We start from the raw sequence: 24,533 nt of genomic DNA, 5'->3' as shown, positions 1-24,533 counted from the left end.
CGTAATTTGTATGGCTCCACAAATTCATCGTCATTAAAATGACGTTGTTCTGGATCGATCACTTGTAACGTTCATTGATCATCTTTTCACTATGATATTCCAGAGTGGATTGATTCAATTAATTTGACAATTAAAACAGTTACTGGTCATGAAGGTTCAGTGCTAAATCAATATTTTAAAGAATTAAACCATCTAAAATGTTTAATTAATCTAATAACGAAATCTAACACTGATATTCTTAATGTTATATTAAATGCATCATCGAAACACTATGCTAAGATACTTCATGATTTTAGAATAATTTTTTTTAAATCACGTCCGGTTACTAAATTAGAAGATAATTTAAATGTAGGGAATTGACGTGATAACGAAAGTTACATAACGTATATTTTATGCAATCTTTTTACTCAATGTGAAACCGTGGAAGATTTAAAACTCTCATTTCAAAGTTTATTTGACGATTTTGCCATTGCAAATTATACCGTTTATCCATTTCATTTTTCAGATGTAGAACCGAGTATGATATCAAAAATCCTAAGTGAAATGTCGAAGGGGAAATTAAGAATACCAACTTTAACTCCGATTCAATCATTCAAGTAATTAATTGATTGTGGGATTGAATAATTAAAATGGGATTATTCCTGCATTTTAATACATTCTAATTGCTTAAGACAATACAAGATTATAGAATTATAGAAATATTCCATAAAAGATCCCCAAAAATCGAAAGGAAGTAAAGATTCAAGATTAATGGCGGCAAATCGATTAACTTCGAGATTTTTTGTCATGAAACTCAACCCGAAGTTCAGCATTCAATATAATTTAGAAGAGACGTTTTTGCCATTAACCGATGCTTCAAAAAAATACCAAGTGTTAATGTCGATGCATGTGGCCTGCGATGTGTTGTCGTTGAGTTTCAAATTTTGTGGTTTATCAAGTTTAAATGAAAATATCAAACATATATTATTGAAGGAGGAAATTAAAGTTACCCCAAATAACCCAGTTTTTGAGATTGGATGTAACTTTGATAAGAATTTTCTTAAATATGTGCAACAACCAACAAATTTACACATTAAATATACTTCACCGACTAAAAAGGATACTATTGAAACCACTTTTTATCATATAAGAATTAAATTATTTCCTCCAAGCATTGATGATGACTACGAACCTTTTCAAGCAGATGAACCGCATTACTACGTCACCAAAATGGTCAAATACGATACAAGACTATTTTAATTTAATTTTAAATGTTTTGGTTAATTAACCGTTAAGTTTTTGTTTGAAAAAATCATTTCGTTACTAGAAATTTTTAAGTTTTGAATAAAAGTTTATTTGATAAAATTATCTACAAAGAAAAGATAACCTTTAACCCTTCATCAGTGTGGTGAGGTATGACATACCCCAACCATTATATTTTGCCAAATATTTTGGAAAATGTTACTACTAACGTCATCTAATTTTTAGTAGCAGGAGCAACTTGGGAAAAATAAAATAATGAATATAGAATACGATTGTGGTATGCTATACTCCACCCATGTGTGGGCACCAAGATAGGCAAAACACAGCGGTCGTATTTTTAAGGAGAACAGTTCGCTAGATTTCGCTGAACTCATGAGAACACGCACACATACACGCATATGTATATACTTGACATTTGACATTGCAAATAATAAACATAACTAACCTAACTAACTTTAAAGCTTTCAAGTGTAATTAAATAGTTCAGTTTCGTTCACTTTAGTTTGGATTATAAATTGTAAAATGGGATTGTAATTATGTTAAGACGCTACTATAAGAGATTGAAATTTTAAGTTATTAAAAGAATTTTTTAGAAGAGGATAATGTTTGGAGTCGGCATAAGCAAAATAAGTTGTTAAAAACGTAATCGTATCTAAAAATAAACAAACAACAGTAACAATAAACAGACACGACTTTTAGGAAGCAACTTGAGAGTATACACATTACTAAAAAATATTAACAATGTAAATTTCAAAACGGATGTAGGTAAGATAGGTGCACATTATGCTGGCATAATCAACAGCTTAAAGATATAATAAATGGCTCACATATATATACCAATAGATGGAGCCTTATAATATAAAATACAGGGTTAAATAAAAACTAGTTTTAATGCGTGGTGATGACGAGATAGAAGACCATACTCTCGTTGTAACCGTTGAGGCGTAGGTTTTTGACGTGTATCGGTTTACCGAGTTATAATTAGTTTTTATTAAGTTTTAAATTGTGATGTTTAAAAATATTACTATTGACGATTAAAGTTTTGGGTAAGTTATCACGTTATGATAGTCGAATATTTTTTGAGTGTCGGATTAAGGTTGAAATATAAATTTTAATTGCGGAGTCTAACCAAAATCATTGTTGCAGATCAAAGTTAATAATTGTAAGAATTGTATTTGAAAATGGAATAAATTTCCGAAACGTCATACAAAAAAATGTTACGTTGAAATATCATTTCAAAAAAATTAGGGGTTAAATAAATGGTTGTCAAATGTGTCCTTTTTATTGAGAAAAACACATGGTTGTTTGATTTATTTTATAAATTATAAAATTAATATAGAAGAATACCTCTAAAAAACAAATTAAAATCAGGAATTAAAATAAAGAGTTATAAAACTGTCTGTGGTTTGAGATATTTTGTGTTAATGGTATATACATATTATTTCTTTAAAATTGGCAGATGGTACATGTTGGGACATGTATTTGTGGTACATAACGGGACGCGTCCCAACATATAGCACGTCAAAAGAAATGTTGACTACTATAGAGAACCAGAAAGTCTAACCCTAAAATACTTCCTTAAAAGAAAGTAAATGTTTTCATACAGAATATAAACCGAAAATGAAAACAGCAGTGGAAAGTATTGCTATTCACTTAGTAAATCTGCCTTGCACCGAATGTGGTCCAAGTATAAACAAATAAATGACGATGAAAAAAAAATATTTTTTTGTTTTCAGAAAAAACATGGATGTTCTCAAATTTTTACTGATGAAGAAGTGAAAACATTGTCTAATTACTTATGTGTTACGGTTTGACTATCAAAGACACTTACGAACTAGTATTTCGATTTGCTACTGCCAACAATAAGACCATCCTTGTATCTTGGAATACAAAAAATCAGCAGGCGTTGAGTGGATTTGATTATTTCGGAAGAGGCAGGCTCATTTGAGTTTAACTTCTCCAGAACCAACTAGCTTAAACCGCGCTATTAGTTTCAATAGGCACAATGTATCAACATTTTTTGACAACCTTGAAAAGGTAATGTCGAAACATAATTTCACAATTAATCAAATATGTAATTGTTACGAGACTGGTATGACTACCGTCCACAAACCACCAAGGATAATTGCTTCGAGTGGTCAAAAGCAAGTGAGAAAAGTTGTCAGTGCTGAAAGGGGACTTCTTGTTACCATGTGTGCCACAGTATGCGCAAACGGAACGTATATTCCTCCATTTTTTATTTTTCCTCGGATGCATTTTAAGGTCCACATGTTAAATGCTGCTCCCCCTGTATCCAGAGGAGCTGCTCACAAGAGTGGATGAATGACAGCTACAAACTTTAAATTGTATTTGGAACATGTAGTAAATGTTACTAGATACAATCAAGATAACAACATTATATTGATTTTAGATAATCATGAAAGTCGTCTAGATTACAATGTATTAAAATTTTGCAAAGAAAATGGCATGGATCAGGTGACTTAATATGTATAACATTGCCGAAATTGTGGGATTGTCGTTTCCATCCGCTTTCACACCATCTAATATTATAAAGGAATTCGAAAGGACAGAAATAGCTCCATTGAACAGATTATTTTTGACGATTCCGAATACCTGTGTTCTTATGTCACAGACAGACCCTTACAATCCGAGAAAGTATCAGATGTACCAGAAACACAACCTAAAGAATCCAATTCTGAAATAGAAGAATATGTTCAAGATCCACAATCTAGTACCAGTAGAACTGATATGCATTCTAAAATATACGGTGATGAATTATTGGTTACCACAATTCAACATTCAGACACTTTCATTTCTCCACAGATGCTTAGACCACACATGAAAGCTCGGGAAAGAAAGAAAACTACAAGAGGAAGAAAGAAAAAGATGTCGACTCCAAATCTTGAGGAACAAAAAGAAAAAGAATTGAAAAAGGAAGAATTACAGAAAATTTAAAGGGCTCGAAACAAAAAGAATAGAACGGTACAAAGCGCCAAAGTAAAAGTTTTTGAATCGTCAAGCGACAGTGTGACTGCTGAAGACGTAGTATATGACGATAAATCTAGTGAGAGCAGTTCCCTTGATAAAGAAGAAATGATAGAAACAGATCTACAAGTTACAGATTTTGTAATAATTCAATACGTTCTTAAAAAAAGTATTAGACATTACGTAGGAGAAATAGAAAAGATAGAATGTGGCCAGGTTTATGTTAATTTTTTAAGATTTGAGAATGGCAAGTTTTTATTTCCGGACAAAAAAGATGAAGATATCTTGGAAAAAATCATCAACAAAATCATCAATCAGCCCAATCATCATGGTGGGACCTAAAGGGAAAGAAGAAAATTATTCTTTGATTTTGATTTCACCAAATATAATAATATTTAGGATGTTTTCAAGCCCCTGACTACATAAAAGGAAACATTTATGTTTTGTTAATTAGTTCTCAGTTTTGTTAAAAGAAATGTGATTTTACTTTTATAAAAAAATATATTTTTCTCTTGAAATAATTAATGTCCCATAATGTACCATGCCTTGTCCCATTGTGTACCATATGGGTGGTCGTCATTGGGACAAATGGTATATTCTGGGACACATGCCTTATTTTTGCCTCTTATCATTTTTATACTTAAAAACCTAAGATAATAGTTAGTACCTATCATAAACAGTAGCATATTTCAATCGCACCCTTGAAATATTAAGTTTCATTAAATTATCGGACAAAGAAAAAAAACGTCCCACTATAAACCATGCTCCCCTATAATAAATGAAAATGAAATAATTATTTTTTCATTTCGCTCTCAAATATGTTATTCTATATCGGACTTTCGTTTGACACACTACGGTTGAATCACCCCTTTTACGAATATTTTTTGATGAAAATTGCTAATTTTTAATTACATTAATTTAGGACACTCATTAAGTGGCTTGTTGATGGAGATTGGTGTGAGAAAATCAGATCAATTATCTCCGAAAGCAAAACATTTTTATAAGAAATTAACATACCTTCAAAAGAAAGCCGTTCTTTATAAAAAACGAACTAATTCCCTAAAGAAGAGATTAACATTAGCGACGACACAGTGGCAAGTAAAGAATTGCGGCTTACGGAATGAAGCTATCAACTTCTGTTAATCGCAATTAAAGTCTAGTAAAATCTAGAGGACGGCGATACTCTGACGACGAGAAATTAATGTGCCTCGAGTTATATAAAGAAAAGAAAGATTATATGTTTTAACGTTCGATGAAGTAGCATTAAATCCACATTTGGAATACAACAAATACTGCGATCAAATTTATGGTTTGGAGAATGACATCATAGTTGATCATGCACTGCTTTTTATGATACGAGGAGTAGCCCAAAAATGGAAACAAACTGTTTCATGCCACTTTTGTAAGGGCACTACAACAAGTCCACTATTAAAAGTACTTATAAAAAAATTATTGTTGAATTGGAAAAAAACTGTTGTATTATACCTACAGTGTGCGATCAAGCATCCACAAACAGAAAAGTAATAGAAGGTAATAATTATTACATTTTATATAATTATTTATCTCAATCACGCATTCTCTTTTAATTATTAAGTCTCATAAAGGAGAGCCGAAAAAGATGCATTGAAAATAATGTGTCACCGAAAAGTAGTATTATTGTTAACAATTCCGAAATTGTGCCTCTTTATGATACTCCCCATCTTCTCAAAGGTACAAGAAATAATTTTTTAAAGAGAAATATTTGTTGGGAGATAGATGGGTGAATTATAGTGGCAAAATAGGATGATATTGTTAAGGCGTATGAAATAGATTGTGGAAATGGGAAATTTCGTCTATTGCCAAAAATCAATCACCACCACATTAAAATAAATAAAATGAAGGTGTCTTGTGCAGCCCAAATATTTAGCCACACCACAGAAGCCGCCATTTCATACATGGCAAAATCAAGTAAGTACATGTTGCTTGTAACAAAAAAATGATATAACTTTATAGTTCTTATAATATGTATCTGTTTTTAGATGCCACTGACATAACCGGTACAGTGATAATGGCTAAACAAGCACAAGACACCGCTGTTATTTCAAAATTTTTTGATCAGCTATTTGACAGCTTTAATGGGGAAGTTGTAAAGCGCCCCCTGGAAAAATACTTAAGGGTGCAGTAACAAATTCATCGGGATATCTAGTATTTTGGAGGGATACAAGAGGTAACTATCATGCATTATTATCTATAGCAAAATAATATACATTGGCTGAAAATATGATACATGTATTTTCAATAACCGCAAATGTATTTTAATTTATGTTTATGTTGTTTCAGAAAATTTGGAGAAAATGTATTTCCAAGAGGGCACGCAGGAAAAAATAATACCTGCTAGCTTAAAAAACTGAATATAATATGCTTTAAAGACCTCACAAAAGAATTGCTTGGCCAAGGCTTTTTTTTTTATCTGCCAAGAACCTTTAATCAGCATGGCTTGGAGAACTATTTCGGCCAAGTTAGGCAGCATCGACTTCGGAATAATAATCCAACGCCAAAACAGTTTGGTGATACCCATAAAACGCTGCTGATAAGAAATAGTTAGTACGCATTCTGTGGAGGCAAACTGCGAGGAAACCTTCGACTCGTCCTTATTGAAGTTGAAGGATTTTTTATCAACCCAAGTACATGAAATGGAAGATCAACAATATTCAAGAGAATTTACAGTTGATAACAGATGTTCAGCGAATAAGCACGCGTACACCCTGCTCCGTATTTTCGATTATATATTTAGTTGTCTATCAGCGAATTTTATTAAATCTTTGTTAAAATGACGGAGAAAACGCGTCTTGCTGCTGAGCGCCGTGAGTTAGTGAAATCCTGTATCATTGACATAGTAAAAGACAACGAATTTATCAAAGTTTTGCGAGAAACCATTGCGAAGGAGGTGGACCGTGTTTTTGAGGAAAAAATCCAGTCCTTGGAAGAGAGAGTAAGCGACCTCGAAGAGAAGAACCGCAAATTGTCGGACAAGTGCGATGCGCTGGAGCAGTATTCGCGGCGTACGAGCGTGCGTATCATCGGGCTTAAGAAATGCGATCCGGAACGAGTCGAAGAGCGCGTCTTGGATTTATTTCGTGAAAAGCTGGACATTAAGATGCGAGAGGATGCGATAGATCGTTGTCACCCAATTGGAAGACCGAATAACGGCGTGCAGAGCTTAATAGTTAGATTTGTTAGTTATAGAGATCGAAAGCTTGTAATGCGGAATAAGAGAAAACTTAAGGGTTCAAAAATTACAATAGTTGAGCACCTAACTAAGTTGCGTTACGATCTGTAAAGTGAGGCTATAAAGAAATTTGATCACAAATCGGTGTGGACATTGGACGGTGTGATTCACGTTGTGGTGAACGGTACTAAAACGAAAATTACATCATGGTCTGAACTGAACAAGATGTCAGGATAGTATATCTATTGACTTATTTATTTATTTATTTTTTTTACTGCTATATAATTTTAATTTAACAATTGAATTAGCAGCTAATTGGCTTTTCTCTGTATTTCTCTGTTTATTTTTTTTTCTGTAATTTGATGCGGAGCGGGTGTTGGCCGCCCAAATCTTGCGTTTTCTTTTTTTTTTTTAGTTTGCTTCGCATACTATTTCATTGCTACTATTTGTTTATTATAGTTATTACTGTGTTTTCTTTTTGTTTTTGTTAATTTACCTACCTCTGTATAATGAACATTACCAGTAATTTTAAAATAGCTCACCTTAACGTTCGCTCACTGCAGCCTAAAATTGATCAAGTAAGCTTGCTACTTATTGAGCACAACTTTGATATGTTTGCTATTACGGAAACTTGGTTGGATCCGAGTGTTCCGCATTATGATCTTGCAATAGAAGGTTATAATCTATATCGACATGATGGTATGTACGGTCTAACGTGGTTTGTAGGGTTATGGATGTGGAGGGTGCCTTGGAACAATTATGGATAAAAGTTTCCCTGAAGAAATTATCGTTATCGTGTGGTGTTATTTATAAGCCCCCGAACATAACTGCTGGAGACTTTATAGCTTCCTTTGAAGAAGTATTGGCACAAGTTACTTTATTGACTGACGATGTCTTATGCGTTGGGGACTTTAACATAGATATGCTCAAATCTGACACGGCAGCTGTTTCTGAATTGATTAATACTCTGGAGGTGTTTGGACTGCAGCGGCTAATTAAAGAGCCAACACGAGTCACCCCGAAAACTGCCACTTTGCTTGATGTTATTCTGTTCTCTAACGATGAATTAGTGTCTGATAGTGGGGTGTTGGATAATGATCTGTCGGATCATTCTCTGGTCTTTGTTGAGCTACATACACCACAGGAGAGGGTTGTACCCCTTTTCAAGACATATCGGAACTACGTTGGTTTTAGCGAGTTAATGTTTTATGAGCACTTACAATCATTGCCCTGGCGAATTCTATACGAGATACAGACTATAGATGAAAAAGTTAGATTTCTAACTGAAAATATACTAGTGCTATTGGATCTGCACGCGCCGCTAAAGAAAGCTCGAATTACTAAGCCAGGTGCCCCCCTGGATATCTGCTGAACTAAGAGCAGCAATGCAAAATCGAGATAAACTGCTTCAATCTTTTAAGCGCTCACGAGACCCCGCGCATTGGCAGCTATATAAAACGGCGCGTAACTTGGTTACAAATATGCATCACAATTGTAAACAAAAATATTTACAAAATTTTTTGGATTTGGCTAACGGTGCTAAGACCTGGCATACTTTGAAATCCACGAAATTAATTAAGTCCAAACATAGATCGCTTCCTAACCACTTTCAACATGCTTCTATTATTAACGATTTCTTTATTGATTCGCTTCTCAGCACTAATACCACCGTTGATAATAATATGTATTCCAACTTAAATGAACGTGTTGTAATCCCTCTCAGATTTTCTACAGTATCTGAAAGCGATGTTCTGAAGATTTTGAAATCAATTAAATCTAATGCAATTGGTACCGATGGAGTATCGGTTAAAACATTAGAATACTGTATGCCATTTCTACTGCCTTATGTCACACATCTTGTTAATTTTTGTATTCAAAATAGTGTATTTCCTTCTTTGTGGAAAGTAGCAATCCTGCGCCCGATTCCAAAAGTTGCTAATCCGATCCTCGTTTCTGACCTTCGTCCAATAAGTATACTAACGGCAATGTCAAAAATCATAGAAAAAATTATTAATGGTCAACTGCAGCATCACCTGGAAATTAATAACATCCTTCCTTCGGTTCAGTCTGGATTTAGACATGGTCACAGTTGTACGACTGCTTTAACATGTGTAATCGATGACATAATGGGTGCAACAGATAGAGGCTACATGACTATACTTGTTCTATTGGATTACACGAAGGCATTTGATACAGTAAATCACAACCTCTTACTAACTATTTTAAAGCACTATGGGCTGGAAGATTCAGCAGTTGCATTCTTTGAGAATATCTTAAGTGGTCGTCAACAATACGTGCAGCTGTCTAACCATCAATCTAATGTACGCCTTCTTGGGTCGGGTGTGGCGCAGGGTTCTGTGCTCTCCCCAACCCTGTTCTCAATTTACACAGCACCTTTAAGTAATATTTTTAAGTACTGCAAAGTTCATTTTTACGCAGACGATACTCAGGTGTATATATCATATAAACCTCAAGAACAACAACATTATCTGAATTTATTGAATATAGAATTGTCGGATCTGGTGTCTGCTGCCAACCATCACAGTTTAGTAATCAATCCGAATAAATCAAAAGTTATGATATTTGGCCGAAAAATGGATATTTTGCGTTATGGTGGAGATGTCAGGGTAACGGTCAACGGACCAACGCTCCCCATTGTATCTGAAGCACGTAATTTAGGGTTGGTGATGGATTCGGATTTGAGATTCCGGACGCACGTGACAAGTATGCTTCAGGGTGCGTTTGGTAAACTAAAAGCTCTGTACCCCTCTCGCCATCTTCTCACTGTCAACACTAAGACTCTACTTTGTAATGCGCTGATTTTATCAAAATTTAATTTTGGAGATGTGGTGTATGGGCCGTCTTTACTTAGGGTCGATGAGCAGCGCATACAGAGGGTTCAGAACGCCTGTCTGCGATTTATTTTCGGGATTAGGAAGTATGACAGAATTTCACATAAGTTGACAGAGGTAAAATGGCTTAATATGGTCCGTAGGAGGCAGCTGCATTGTTGTGTGTTTTATTACAACATAATTCAGAGAGAAAAGCCTCAATATTTATGCCAAAAAATTCAATATCGCACTGACATTCATAACTTGAATTTGAGATTCAGGGGGGCTCTGTCACCTCCTAACCACAATACGGAATTATTTAAACGGAGCTTCAGTTATCAGATTGTAAAGATGTACAATGATTTACCCACTGAAACGAAACTGCTAGCAAGCGTCTCCTCATTTAAAAAGCGAGTGTTTGGTTGCTTACTTGATCAACAGACGGCCATCCTAACTATTTAAATGTAAGGCGAAGGTTCTTCACTTTCTTCGAAAATAGATGAATCGCAGTGTCTACCATAGGAGCCTATATGTACGAAAGTAAATATATAATTCGAGTCACAAATAGCTAGTAAAATAAAAGAAAAATATTTTTTATAATTGATGTATAAAGAACCGGTATCTGTTGGCTTAATAATTCTAATGTGCTTTCCGTCGATGGCACCAATGCAGTTGGGGAAGTTTGCTCGTGCTTCACATCCCTTTGCAATCCTTAGCCTTCCGTTGGCTCCGGTAAGCACTGTCTTTTAAATTTATCCAAATTTGTTGACAAACATCTCGAGTTATTCTAGCTATTGTTGTAGATCCATATCTGTACGAATACTCCATATCCACAAATGTAGTTGCCATCCAGTTGCCAAACACCTGAAACAAGTTGTTAACTATTTCTATTTTTTTTGCAGCTACGGTATTACAAAGGAAGTGGAAAACGTTAAGGGATGGCTTTAACAGAGAAGTGAAAATAAATAAATCGACAAAGAATGGTTCTGCTGCATCCACTAAGAGGCAGTATGTTTTTTTTCATCCGTTGTCTTTTATACTACCATTAGCAGAAGCCAGGGCCGAAACATCAAACAGTTTAACGACTACATCTCCTCAAAATAATGAGGACGAAGCAGATCAACCACCGAAAAGTCATAGGCAAAAACTAAAAAGAAAATCAGTCGGGTCTTTGGAAGATCAACTTATAGAAACATTGTTTAAGTGCATTGAAAAAAAAATAATAGTGGCAATGATAATCTACCACATCCGGACAATTTCAGCGCTGTAATAATAATTATCAAACAGTTCCTCCTAGCAATATTACTACTCCGCTATTTACGCAGGGTTCAACATTGTCGGTGGACTCTGCACATACAAATTCATCATTTGAAGATGTATTTCAATTGTAGATAGATAGTAGAAACAGAAAATCAACAAAATGTGTACCTACCTACGTTGTTTTATTACATCTGTAAAAAAATGAATTCCGGGCGTACCTACCTATTGATCATATAATTGAATTTATCTATTTACTAACCTCAAAGTTACTAGCAAGCCTCTCTTCAGCTGGAATACTTGTCCTCATATTGGTGTCAGGGCGTTCAATTTTCGATTTCAAAATGCTGATTAATTCATCAAATGAACTAATTGACATTCTAAAGTAATTAAAAAATTTCTTTTCGTCTTGCCGGAGAGTAGTATAGATTCGCCGATTCAAGAACCTCCTCCTCGAACCTGCGTTCTAGGAGGAGGTTCTTGAATCGGCAAATTTTTTGGGGGTCAGAGGAGGTTCGATGAGGAGAGGAGGTTCTTGAATCGGCGATTCTTTTGAGGGTCGGAGGAGATTCGATGAAGAGAGGAGGAGGTCAATTAACTTGAGAAGGTCATGTTATTTTGACGAAATTATTAAAAATTTATCTTTATTAAAAATGTATCTTTATTTAGGTTATGTTATTAAAAATTTATCTTTATATGTAACCTGTTTACCTAGATGAAAACAATTACTATGTTTATCCTTCGACGCTTCTCAATGAACTGGTAATGTTTTCGATATATCTCTTAACTTATTGTACACAAAGGTATACGGTTTTGGGACATGTAGGTATACAAATAAGTGAGTCATGATCTACCTGCGGGATATTTTTTAAAATTTATTGTGTAAAGGTATACGGAGCTTTAAAATATGCGAGGAGGTTCTTGAATCGGCAAATTTTTTGGGGGGATACGTTCGAGGAGGAGGTCAATTAACTTAATACTAGTAAGTGAGTCATGATCTACCTGCGAGATATTTTTTTAATTTATTATGCAGAGGTATACGGAGTTATAAATATACATGTATACAAACGCACTCGATGCATCCTCCTCCTCCCCAATAAGTTTCAGGAGCGGTGAGGGTTTATAAACGCCTGCGAAATGTGGTATTGACGTAGTTCTTTCATAACAAGTAGAAGTGTACAACATTAAATTGTAAAATGGTCGTGTGTGAGGATTGTGGAAAAAGTTTTACTCGAGTTGACAATTTAAAAAGACATCAACGATTATCTTGTATTGGCAAGAGAATCAAGCTTGACGCACCGCAAATTCCAAAAGCAGTAAAATGTGAGGCTTGCGATGATTATGTAAATAGACAATGTTACTCTGCACATTTACGAAGCAACGCACACAAGCGTAACGCTTTTGTTATAATCGATGACGGAGTGGAGAGAATAGCTGGAGCATTCGGTGACAAAATTGTCAGTTATCGAATAAGTGAAGAAGGTTTTTTTGTGGATTTGGATGAATTTTCTCATAGAATTCGAGAAAAAATACTAAATCTAATACAAAGCGCAATCGATATTCACCGAAATGTAAAATTAAATATGGAATGTTTTGGTTTGTATTTTTTACAATCAAAGGAAGACTGTGAAATAAAATCATTCAATACGAAAAATAAGGTAGTATCATTAGCGTCGGATCTGTATAAAATATATAAGGAATTTATTGATGAAATTTCATCAAAAATGTCAGAATTCCAGGAACGAGATTCAGGTAAGCGTAATGTGACATAATATACCTATATATTATAAAATAAATGTTTCAATATTTTATTTAGGATGGACTTTAATGCAAATTCTCTATATGGAGTTAAATTTAAACAAATATAATCCTATCAGAGCATCTAATTACATCGATCTACCATCACAAATAAAAGCAAAGCGTGCTGTGATAAATATACAAAACGCGGATGATGCATGTTTTGCATGGGCTGTAACATCCGCACTACATGAACCGAACGGTTTACCACAGAGGACATCTTCGTATCCGAATTACCTAGACTGCGGCTTAGACTATTCAAATATTGTTTTTCCAGTTAAATTACGAGATATACCTGTATTTGAAAAGCAGAACAAACTATCTATTAATGTATATGGAATAAATGAGTATTTTAAAGACGGTGTTATGAATTATGACATAATTACAATGTATATATGTCGACAAAAAGAAGAAAGACATATAAATTTATTATTGGTTACAAATGATTCCGGGAATAGTCACTATTGTTGGATAAAAAATCTGTCTCGATTACTATCATCGCAAGCATCGCAGAATGGTCATGAAAAGTATATTTGCGACGGATGCTTGGTATTCTTTACGTCAGAAAATAAACTTATCCGTCATCAAAGTGACGATTGCAGCAAGGTAAGGGCAATTTTACCAACAACAAATTTGAAAATAAATAAATATGGAAATGAAGAAAAGGAAAATATACTACAGTTCGAAAATTTTGAACGACAATTAAAAATACCGTTCGTGGTGTATGCAGATTTTGAAGCATTACAGAAACCGATCGCCGATGCGGAAGCAACAGAACTTAACGATGATAATTCATACTCCGTCAAATGTTTCAAACACGAACCTTATGCATTTGCATATTATATAAAATGTTCATATGACGAATCATTGTCGAAGTTTGAAATATATCGCGGATGTAATGCTGCTCAAATTTTCATGAGCAAGTTGGAACATGACGTTCTGAATATATACAAAAATTATTTAAGCCAACCAAAAGAAATGCTCCCATTACCACCTATTGATAGATTAATACATGAGATGCAGGATATCTGTCACATTTGTTCGCACAAAATAAAAGAAGGTAATAAAGTGTGCGATCATGATCACCTAACTGGGTTGTATAGAGGACCCGCACATGCTGTATGTAACATCAATTATCAATTACCAAAGTTCATACCGATATTCTTTCACAATCTTTCGAACTACGATTGTCATATGTTTGTGAAAGATATGGCATTAAAAGAAGAAGACGTGGACGTTATAGCACAGAATAAAGAAAAGTATATATCATTTTCGAAAAAAATTATCGTAGGAGAAAACATTGACAGCAAGGGAAAGCTAAGGCGGGTTCATATGAAATTGAGATTTGTGGATTCATTTAGGTTTATGGCTTTATCGCTAGAGAAGTTGGGTTCATTTTTGGAAGACAACCAATGCGTTCAAATCAGAAAATATTTTAGGAACGAAGAACAGTTTCGACTTATACGTCAGAAAGGAGTTTTTCCGTATTCCTTTGTGGATTCATTCGAAAAGCTGAATCTTACCGCTCTGCCAGATCGAAGTAGTTTTTACAATACTTTATGCGACGATAGTATAACCGAAGAAAATTATTGTCGTGCACAAACGGTGTGGAACTTATTTAACTGTCGCACTTTAGGCGAATATAGCGACATTTATTTAACGTCTGACGTTTTACTTTTGGCGGACGTATTTGAGAATTTCCGAACCATCTCGATGAAGTATTACTCTTTAGATCCATGTCATTACTTCACAGCGCCGGGCTTCGGTTGGGATGCATTATTACGAATGACAGGGGTAAAATTAGAATTATTAACGGACATAGACATGTTACACTTCTTTAAAAATGGTATTCGCGGTGGATTAAGTATGTGCACTAAACGCAGTGCGAAGGCTAACAATAAATTAATGATGGAATTTGATGAAACCAAAGACCCATCTTATATTTTGTATCTCGACGCTACGAATTTGTATGGACACGCAATGAGACGAAAATTACCGACGGGGGGATTTCGATGGCTATCAGATGAAGAGATTCAAAAGTTAGATATTTACAATACGGAAGACGATTCCGAAAAGGGTTACGTGTTCGAGGTAGATTTAGAGTATCCGGAAGCAATACATGATGAACACAACGATTTGCCATTTTGTCCAGAACGGATTGTACCCCCAGGTTCAAAAAATGCAAAGTTAATAGCAAATTTGGAAAATAAAACAAAATACATCATTCATTACGTGAATCTAAAGCAGTGTATCAAGTTCGGATTGAAACTAACGAAGATTTACAGAGTATTAGAATTTAAACAATCCAACTGGATGCGGAGCTACATCGATTTCAATTCCGATAAACGTGCGAAAGCTAAGAATGAATTTGAAAAAAATCATTACAAAGCAATGAATAACATCGTATACGGTAAGACAATGGAAAATGTGGAAAAGCGAGTGGATATAAGACTAGTTACCCACTGGGAATGTCGTCATAAGAAACCGGGCGTGGAAGCCCTAATAGCTAAACCAAATTTTAAATCTTCGAAAATATTTTGCGATAATTTGATAGCCGTTCAATTGAACGTCGCGGAAGTTCGTTATTGCAAACCGCTGTATGTGGGTTTCAGTATATTAGAGCTTTCGAAAACCGTAATGTACAGCTTCTTCTATGATTACTTAAAACTTAAATATGGAAATAACATAACACTTTTATACACCGATACTGATTCCCTAATCCTAGAAATTACTACTCCCAATGTATATGAGGATATAAAAGAAAATATTGAATTTTTTGACACGTCCAATTATCCGTTAGAGAATATACACAATATACCTCGCGGTCGATCTGTGTTGGGAAGAATGAAAGATGAATATCCAAACAGGTGCATAACGTCATTTGTTGGAACAGGAGCTAAGGCGTACTGCATCACCTTGTTGAATGATAATGTAAAGAAGGCTAAAGGAGTAAAGAAATATGTTATAGATAAACATTTAAGCGTGACCGATTATAAACGTGTGGTTGAATGTGGCGGATCGGTTCATAAAAAAATGTACATTTTTAAGTCAGAATTTCATACTATGTATACCGAATTAAAGAATAAAATTGCTCTTTCATCGTGCGATGATAAACGATACATATTACCGAACGGATGTAATACTTTGGCGTGGGGTCATTGGTTGATAAAAAGATTGAATGCGAATAAATGAATTTAATTTAAAAAAAAATTGTAAAGAATAATAATAATAATGTATTTGTAATGTTCGATTGTTAATAAAGTCTTGTAAACTTTTAAATAGGTCTTTATACGTTTTAAAGAACGTTAGTTTTTGAGATCCAAGAATTATGAGACGGACCTAATCCTAACCATTTCACAAACACTTGATTTCCTTTTCGCCGTAGCACTTTTTCCACCAAGTAGACGTCAGGATATTTAACTTTTTGTAATTCCTCTCGATAAAAACCACCCATAATTTTTTCATTGGATGCATCTTTGAGCAGATATGTTGTTGGGAAAGTATTACGAACAGAATGTATTGTAAACACTTCGTTAGACCAATTGGGAGTATAGTTTTTGGTGAAGGCGTGTCGATGCTTGCTCACTCTGACGTGATCACCGACATTAAATTTTTTGGTATAAGGATCGACAATTTTTATGTAATTATATACAGTTTTTAACAGTGTCGATGCGTTTCTGTTATTTACCTCGCTAGGTTTCATTCCTATCGTCCTGTGAACTTGGTTGTTATAATCCAGAATTAATTTGGGAAGCAATTCCAACCAACGATAGTTACCTTGCATACTAAATTCTTTCCACATTTTTTCTTTTATTGTTCTATTAAACCGTTCAACAATAGAACTCTTTAAATTGGAAAATGAACTGTAGTGATTGATGTGATATCGTGACATGAGCTTTTTAAAATCCTCATTGTAAAATTCTTTTCCGTTATCCGTTTGCAGATTCTTCGGTATGTTTTTCCGCTTTTCCGATAGAATTGTTTCCATAGCTCGCGTAACTTCTTTGCCAGTTTTGTTTTTTAGTGGTACAGCCCATCCATACTTTGAGAAAGCATTAATAACTGTTAGAATATATTTAAAATTACCATTTGCTTTTGAATAAGGTATCATCTCCACTAAATCAGCTTGAAATAAGTCCGTTAAACCTTTTATAATAACACGTCTGCGTTTATACTTTTTCCTCGCGGACGCGTGCAACTCGTTTACGACGGACCTTTTAATATCGCTCATTTTCTGGATATTTCAATGAGCAGTTCTACCATAAATGGTTTCTTGAGTAAAGTGGTCTTCGTTGTGGGTTTGCAAACTATTTTATCTCCAAAGAAGAGAACATTTAACTTTTTATTTGGATCGAAGATACTCCCGTTAATAATCATTTCAACGTCTCCTTCAAATCGGTATTTCACTATTTCACCAATATATAAAAAGTTTATATATTTACTTACGTAACCTAAATTTTGAATAATGTAATAATTATCCGTTGTATCCGTAGTTCCATCTCCGCTAAACGTAAGTATAGTTGGTTGTTTGAAATATCGTTGTAAGTTTTCACGTTTATTAAAATGAGCAGCAATGTTGTGTCCGTGTACGTGTTTACCAAACTTATCGATCGTCATACTAGACGAATGTTTTCCGAACTTGCTTAAACTCATCTGCTCTAGTTCACAAACGTCGGTGTTTTAAAACAAAAAATGTGAGAGACGTATATTTATGATAATATTTTAACGTATAATCTCGGCCTCTGTTAGCTCCGATATTATTGATGATATTTCATTGACATGTGCAGAATGACCTGCAGTTTGCGAGGCCATCAACAAACGCAGTCTGTCGACAAGTTCGTTGGGATCGTCCCAATACTCGTATTCGATAAGAGCCCCAGGAACGACTTGTTTTTGTAATGCACCACCGACTTTTTTCTTCGGATTCGGCCAGTATTTAGCCCAATGCACCTTGGGTTTGTTACCTTCAACGATAGGCTTGATAATATTCTGAAATTTCCCACTGTCGTCCTCAGTAGTCATACCTGCCTCTGGAATGTAATTAATGTACGGAGCATTTGAACGTAGTAAGATATCTTTGTAGTTGCGCATGTCCTGAATTGTAAATTTGCCCGGTTCGTTTTTAAATAGTAAATCATATAAACCAACGGTTCCCGTATATTTGAAGTTTCCAACGTGAATATCCTGATCCTCAAAGTGAACAGGACTGACTCCAATGTAGAAACCTTCGGGAGTTTCGCGAACACCGTATAAACGATCATAATCATCTTTTAAATCAGTTGTTAAACCAACAATATACGTTCTGGGCAAAGGATGAAACTGACTCAAAGCGGCTTGTACCTCTGGAGACTCCAATCTTTCTTCTATTTCATCTTTAAGTCGTTCTATTCGATTATGTGCGTCCGAAATAAGAGCTCCGGTATCCTCGCTAGAATCGAGGAGTTCTTCTTCTTCGCCCGGCGGAACTTCATATACTTCTTCTTCTGCATGAGCTAATGGACCAAGAGGAGAAGACGTGGGAGAAGATACCAACCTTTTTTCAGGAGTCGATGTAGCAAATTTTCGTCGTTGTTCTTTTAATGGAACTTTCGGTTTTCGAATAAAATATTCGGTCTCGGTTTTAGCTGGTACGTCAGAAATATCCGGCGAGTAGCGTTGTATCTTAGATATCAATTTTTCTTCTTTTGGAGATAAACTTCGTTTTGGAATGGATAGTAAAGGCGCAGTGTCAAGTTTTGCGACAATATCCTGTAAGGGCCTTGCGATGGGTGCATATGCGGTTTCCGACCGAATCCTTGACTCCTCTAAGTCTTCTTTTAAAGAACGAATTTTGTCTCTCACGACTTCTCGTGCCGCGATAAGTTCTGCAGCTATCGTCTTGTTCATTGTATGATGTATGTGAAGTTACTACGAACTGTACAGCTGAAGTCGTTAGTTTTAAACTTCAATGAATTTATCAAAACCCTTACGGTAACGTCCCTTAGATACACTACAATCTAAATCAATAACTAGGATGCCGTGTCTATTCTCCCAACAAGCATCGCTAATTTCCTTTAGCCGATGAAACTCCATATCGCTCATTATGTGATCTTCAAATACGTGTTTTAAATTTGTTAAGTCTTGTTTAAATAACACCAAAAAGTTACAATTATCGCGAACTAATTGTTTTGGAATTGCACTATAACTTTGACAAATTAGAAAACAATCAATGTTTTTATGTCGACCATACGAAAAAAATTCCTTAATGACATTTTGACCTGTACAGGAAACATCGTCAAATACGACTACCGAATATTCTTTCGCATCTTCCGGTCGAATGAACTCGTCTATATTAGAAAATTCATAGTAACCGCAATCTTTTATAGGTTCAATTAAACGTCTTAAAAAATCGTACTTATTTTGGTATAACGAATTAGAGCATAAGTACAAGTTTAGGAAGCGCAACCCATTACGTGCAACTAAAAGCGATAACATAGCATTTGTTTTTCCGACACCTGAGGGTCCTACAATTAAACCTCGCTTACATTTTCCACCAAATAAATTGCTGTGTCTTGTAAAGTGTTCTTCGACCGAACCATTACTAAAATTTACTATAGGCAGTGTTAGAAGTTGCGGTAAACATTTTAATTTCTCGTCGATCATGATTCTCGTACTAAATGAATTGGATAAGACTGAATGAAAATATAGCAAAAGAAACTATATATACATATATTTAAGAAGAAGAATAATAATAATAATAATAAAAATAAGTATAATACCTTAACCATTTAACCTAACATAACCTAACCTAACCTAACCTAAGGAAGAGGAGGAAAAATGGTTACCACTCCTCCTCCTCTTCCTGTTCATCCCGCACTTCATACGGGGGCGGAGGCGCTGCAGGTGTCGGTGTCGGAGGTTCTATCCCAGTCGAACAATGGTGTATGTGCATGTTTTGAACATGCACCTGCCCTCTCACCACTGCCGACTCTGAGACAATACTGTTTACCTAAGAAGATTATGAAATTAAAAACGTGCAAAAAAGATTATAGATATAGCCTACCAGCTGAAACAGGGTATCTACTTTGACCTCCAAAGACGCAACTCTTCGCTCCAACGTGAGCACCCTCCCGAAGTTGTTGCTACCGGACATCTTTTTTAGCTAGGAAGGGAAGTTATTAGTATGTAAAGAAGACAAAATGAATTCTGCTTTTTTCATTTCAACGGTTAATGTTGCAACGGTGATGTCGAGTGACGTTGTTAAAGAGTGGTTAGAACTCGACGCCAGCCCTTCCCTAAACTGTGCAAGTTCTCTCAAAGAGGTCTGCAATTGAAGTACCTTTGCATGAAGGTCTTTATAAAAATTTTGATACAAAATATTAATTTCGGTCAAAATCTCCTCTTTGGTTGTTTCTACTGCTGCACACATTGCATTTGAAAAAAGGCTGGCAGGTACATCGGAAATGACTGAAGTAGCGGGAATTGTGTCCACCCTTAAGATTTGTACTTTCGGGCTTAATGAGGGAACTTCTATGGTAGGAATGTTTATGTTAGTAGGGGGAGTGGGAATCGACGAAGCTTTAGAAGAAGAAGCCTTAGAAACAAAAGCTGCATTAATAGCTTTAAGGTATGTCCGGTTTTCGGTGCAGTGTTGGGATACCGCCATTAAAGAAAGAGAGTCGTTGGACTCATCGCCGCTAGCCACTTCCGAGTGTGTCACTTCAACCTTTGACAGAGTCGCAGGTTCAACTGACACACGCTTGTGTTTGGTACTTCGCGAACGAGCACGGGTCTCCCGTCGAAGCTCTCTATACTTATCTGGCGGTAACCACACACCTGCACCCTTCTTCCGGTGTTCACGGTTCCCCGACTTTCGACGAAGTGAAAGTGAAAGGTGTTTCACATTCTTATCGTCGACTTTCGAGGAACCTGCGATGTTTGGAAGCGCCGTAGCTTGCTGCACATTAGATTCAACGTTTGGATCCATCGGCTGCTCATTAGGCTGCACGTTTGGATCCAGAGCCTTCTCAACAGTCGACATGTTCAACAGGTTTATGTCAAAACTGTTTAACAGAAAGGATTCCTGGCTGGCGAAACCCGGAGCAGTTAAATCAATTTGACTAAAACCGTCTTGAGACATCTTGATAAGAAAAGAAAATTAATTAATTTTATTTTAATAAAAAAAACATGTATACTTACATCGCTTGATGAAAAATACAGTTGCACGTTAAAATCTAACTGCAGAGGGTGCTTGTCAACAAAGTGCTGAATGATAGGATATGAATGATAAAACGTTCGAAAAAATAAAGTTATGCTTACCAATAAAAGTTAACTTGAAAAAATAGAAGGAGCTATAGGAATGAAAAACACAAGATTAAAAACAATATATGTCAAGAAAGGAGACTATACTTACCAGAAAAAAGTTGCAAAGTTGCTGAAATTACGATGTTAAAAACTGATCGGTCTAATCGAACTGATCAGCAGTAAGCTCCTGTAGGAATTGGGAAAAAAATATCAATTTAACATAACAAACAAATAAACAAGTTGTACTCACAAAAACAAAGTAGAACGAGCTGTCATGATGAAATAAAGCAAGAATATATTATATAAACATGGAAGTAGAAAAGGTTACTTACCAAATAAAACACAGCAAAAAAAGAGAAAGCTGAATGAACAAGGATGTCTAGGAGTGGAAAAAAACAATTTTAAATATTATATAAACATGCAAAACAAATATAGTTTTACTCACCAAAAAAGAGAAAGTTGTAGAAAGAGCTGTAGTGATGGAGAGAAAATGAACGTTATATAAACATGATAATAAAGAAGGTTGTACTTACCAAAAAAACTGAAGAACACAAACACTTAAGTGACTTTCAAAGGCTGGGAGGTGCCTTCTTATAGTAGAGTAATGAAGGGGGGCGTGGGGTGGGGCGTGACAAGGGGGAGGAGTGGGGAATGGGCGGAGTTAGAGTGGGGGTACTTTTTTTCTGGCTCTACTTTCCTGGCAACCGGGGGGGGGGGGGGGGGGAATTTTAGATTTCCCCCACTCCCATCCCCACTCTTCCATCTCCACTTTGGGAGGAGCCTGAGGAGGAGCATGGGAGGAGCATAGGAGGAGCTTCAATAAACAATCCTTTTCCCTTTTTCTTTTCTTTTTTTTTTTTTTTTTTTTTTTTTTTTTTCTTCCTTTTTTCTTCCTTTTTTTCCCCTTTCTTTCTTCCTTTTTTTCTTCCAATTTAATACTTTTTCAATGTACAACCCAAGTCATACCAACCCAACCCAATGTATACATACCATGTATTCATTTAGATTAACTATTTTTTCTTTTAAATTAAAACAACTTTTTACACTTTTTACAATCTTTTATTATTATTATTAATTTACAATCTATAACTGACAATGTTTATATACTAAACCATACATAAAGAACAATCCTTTCTTGCCGATGGTGGACCATCAATATGCGTTTCCCAATGAGGCAAATTATAATGTTCAAAACAGGGCAGCTTGCTTTGTAATCGCTCATCGTTTCTATACTTCAACGGTAATTTAAACCAAACCGCCGCCAAATCTAATGGCTTTACTTTATTGATATAATAATCGATTGGTAAATAACATAATTCGTAGTTTTTAATATTCGCAAAAGATAAATCAGATTCGTATCTTTCCATAATATCCCACACTTTATTAATTATAAAAGTTGAAAGTCCCAATCTGGTAACTAACCGCCAAAGACGTTCCATCTTGAACTGCTCTACCGCTACTACCCGTCTGCCTTTCTCAATTCGTTTACATATAGTTATAGATGTCTGAATACGTATGAAAATAAATAAAAAACATTCGATAAGGAGCACATACTTGGTCTCTTTTTATGATAGGGACACATCGGCGCACCAACCTCCAATTTGCATTCATTTTCCGGCAATTCTTTTACCGGTATTGTTAAAATTCTTCTTAAAAATGTAGCTTTCTCACGTCCTTTTACGTACGCTACTTTTGTCGAACGACACAAATAATAAACGATCTCATCGAAACGAGACGCAGGAACAAACCCGTCGTTCCAATCAATACAATGATGATGACTCATTAACCAATTCGCCGTATTGCGAAATTTGGTAGATAGTGAAGAAAAGCTTCGACTAGGTTGAAACACGTAATGACTTATACAATGATTACTGTCGTAAGAAGCCAGTTCCTTTGGGATAAATTCTTCATCGTTTATCGTGAAACCTTGAATGTCCAAAATAATAAAATCCCTTTGAAAAACCATAATATCCATAATATACCACTATATGCAAACGTTTCCTTCGATGTTTAGAGATACACTAAATGACGTTGCTTCAACAGTACCACTATATTAATTGCTTAACCATTTTCGTAAGAGGCGAATACACAAATGCTCTGTCATGCAGAATTAATGCGTAAGCTGTCGTACCTTCCGGAATTGGATTTTTCGTTGAATACTCGATTTTTATTTCTACTCCGCTTTTATGTATTGCTTCCTGTTGATACGTGCAATCGATTCCAATTAACGGCGCGTAAGTTTTAAATTCTTCCGGTGAAAACAAAGGTTCGCTTTCTTGATAGTAGTATGCTTGCTGAAATCTTGAATACATATCATACAAAATCGCATAGTGATTGTTATCAAAATCCACATTCAAATTATCGTACGGAAAACGTTCTCCATTCAAGAAAACGGTTACGTTCGTTAAGTTTATATTATCAAATAATGCCATGTTTCCTTTAAATATACCCTTTCGATTTGTTTGAAATCCGATGATTATAAATCTAGGCGTTTCCAATTGTGGAGCAGTTTTGACGGCCCAAGATTGCTTCGTAGTTTGAGGTAATTGAGGGTACTCGTGTATTTCCCACGATCGAAAAGGAACGTGAATGTCTACGTTTCTTTCTGATAGTTTTGTTAATGCCAACTGTTCGCGTAATCCCACCGCCACGTGAGGAACTCTCCATATAATTTTATTAATGATCAATTTCAATTTTTCGTCGTTCGGAGCGGCTGCTGGTTGAAAGATGACGTCCGTATCATCGTGTCCGCGAATTAGCACAAGTTCCTGTCGAACGTTCATCATGATCTTTCTGAAATCTTCTGCGAATCCTAGCAACGTTTTTAGCGGAACGCTAAGACCGAAATTTCCATTTTTATCTAAAGCCTTTGAAACACCCGCTATATCATCTTTCCAAGGTTTTATGTGCCAACCGGCGTTCTCTAATTT

At 35.4% G+C, this 24,533-nt stretch overlaps 2 protein-coding genes across 2 annotated transcripts; one reads left to right on the top strand and one right to left on the bottom strand.

The window, feature by feature from the left end:
• Window positions 1–12,111: 12,111 nt before the first annotated feature.
• Window positions 12,112–16,512, top strand: LOC111420286 (uncharacterized). The gene is made up of 2 exons (XM_023053252.2): window positions 12,112–13,275; window positions 13,340–16,512. Exons 1-2 carry the CDS (start codon window positions 12,720–12,722, stop codon window positions 16,510–16,512), a joined length of 3,729 nt encoding a protein of 1,242 aa, XP_022909020.2. The 5' UTR covers window positions 12,112–12,719.
• Window positions 16,513–20,048: 3,536 nt separating this feature from the next.
• LOC111422316 (uncharacterized) lies at window positions 20,049–21,624 on the bottom strand. Its single transcript, XM_071199116.1, has 3 exons — window positions 21,499–21,624; window positions 20,363–21,439; window positions 20,049–20,308 (listed from the first exon to the last, which is right to left on the bottom strand). The coding sequence occupies exon 2, from the start codon at window positions 21,437–21,439 to the stop codon at window positions 20,462–20,464; it is 978 nt and encodes a 325-aa protein (XP_071055217.1). The 5' UTR covers window positions 21,499–21,624; the 3' UTR covers window positions 20,049–20,308; window positions 20,363–20,461.
• Window positions 21,625–24,533: the final 2,909 nt, after the last annotated feature.

This window comes from Onthophagus taurus, chromosome 9 (assembly GCF_036711975.1).
Source record: "Onthophagus taurus isolate NC chromosome 9, IU_Otau_3.0, whole genome shotgun sequence".
Taxonomy (NCBI): domain Eukaryota; kingdom Metazoa; phylum Arthropoda; class Insecta; order Coleoptera; family Scarabaeidae; genus Onthophagus; species Onthophagus taurus.
The sequence above is the reverse complement of the archived record's forward strand: the minus strand, read 5'-3'. Positions and strand labels throughout refer to the sequence as shown.

Bases quoted from the DNA above. Each gene is read 5' to 3' on its own strand.
- LOC111422316 (XM_071199116.1), bottom strand. From the start codon at position 21,439: ATGTCTCAAGACGGTTTTAGTCAAATTGATTTAACTGCTCCGGGTTTC.
- LOC111420286 (XM_023053252.2), top strand. From the start codon at position 12,720: ATGGTCGTGTGTGAGGATTGTGGAAAAAGTTTTACTCGAGTTGACAAT. The intron at 13,276-13,339 runs GTAAGCGTAATG...TATTTTATTTAG, and splicing joins ATTCCAGGAACGAGATTCAG to GATGGACTTTAATGCAAATT.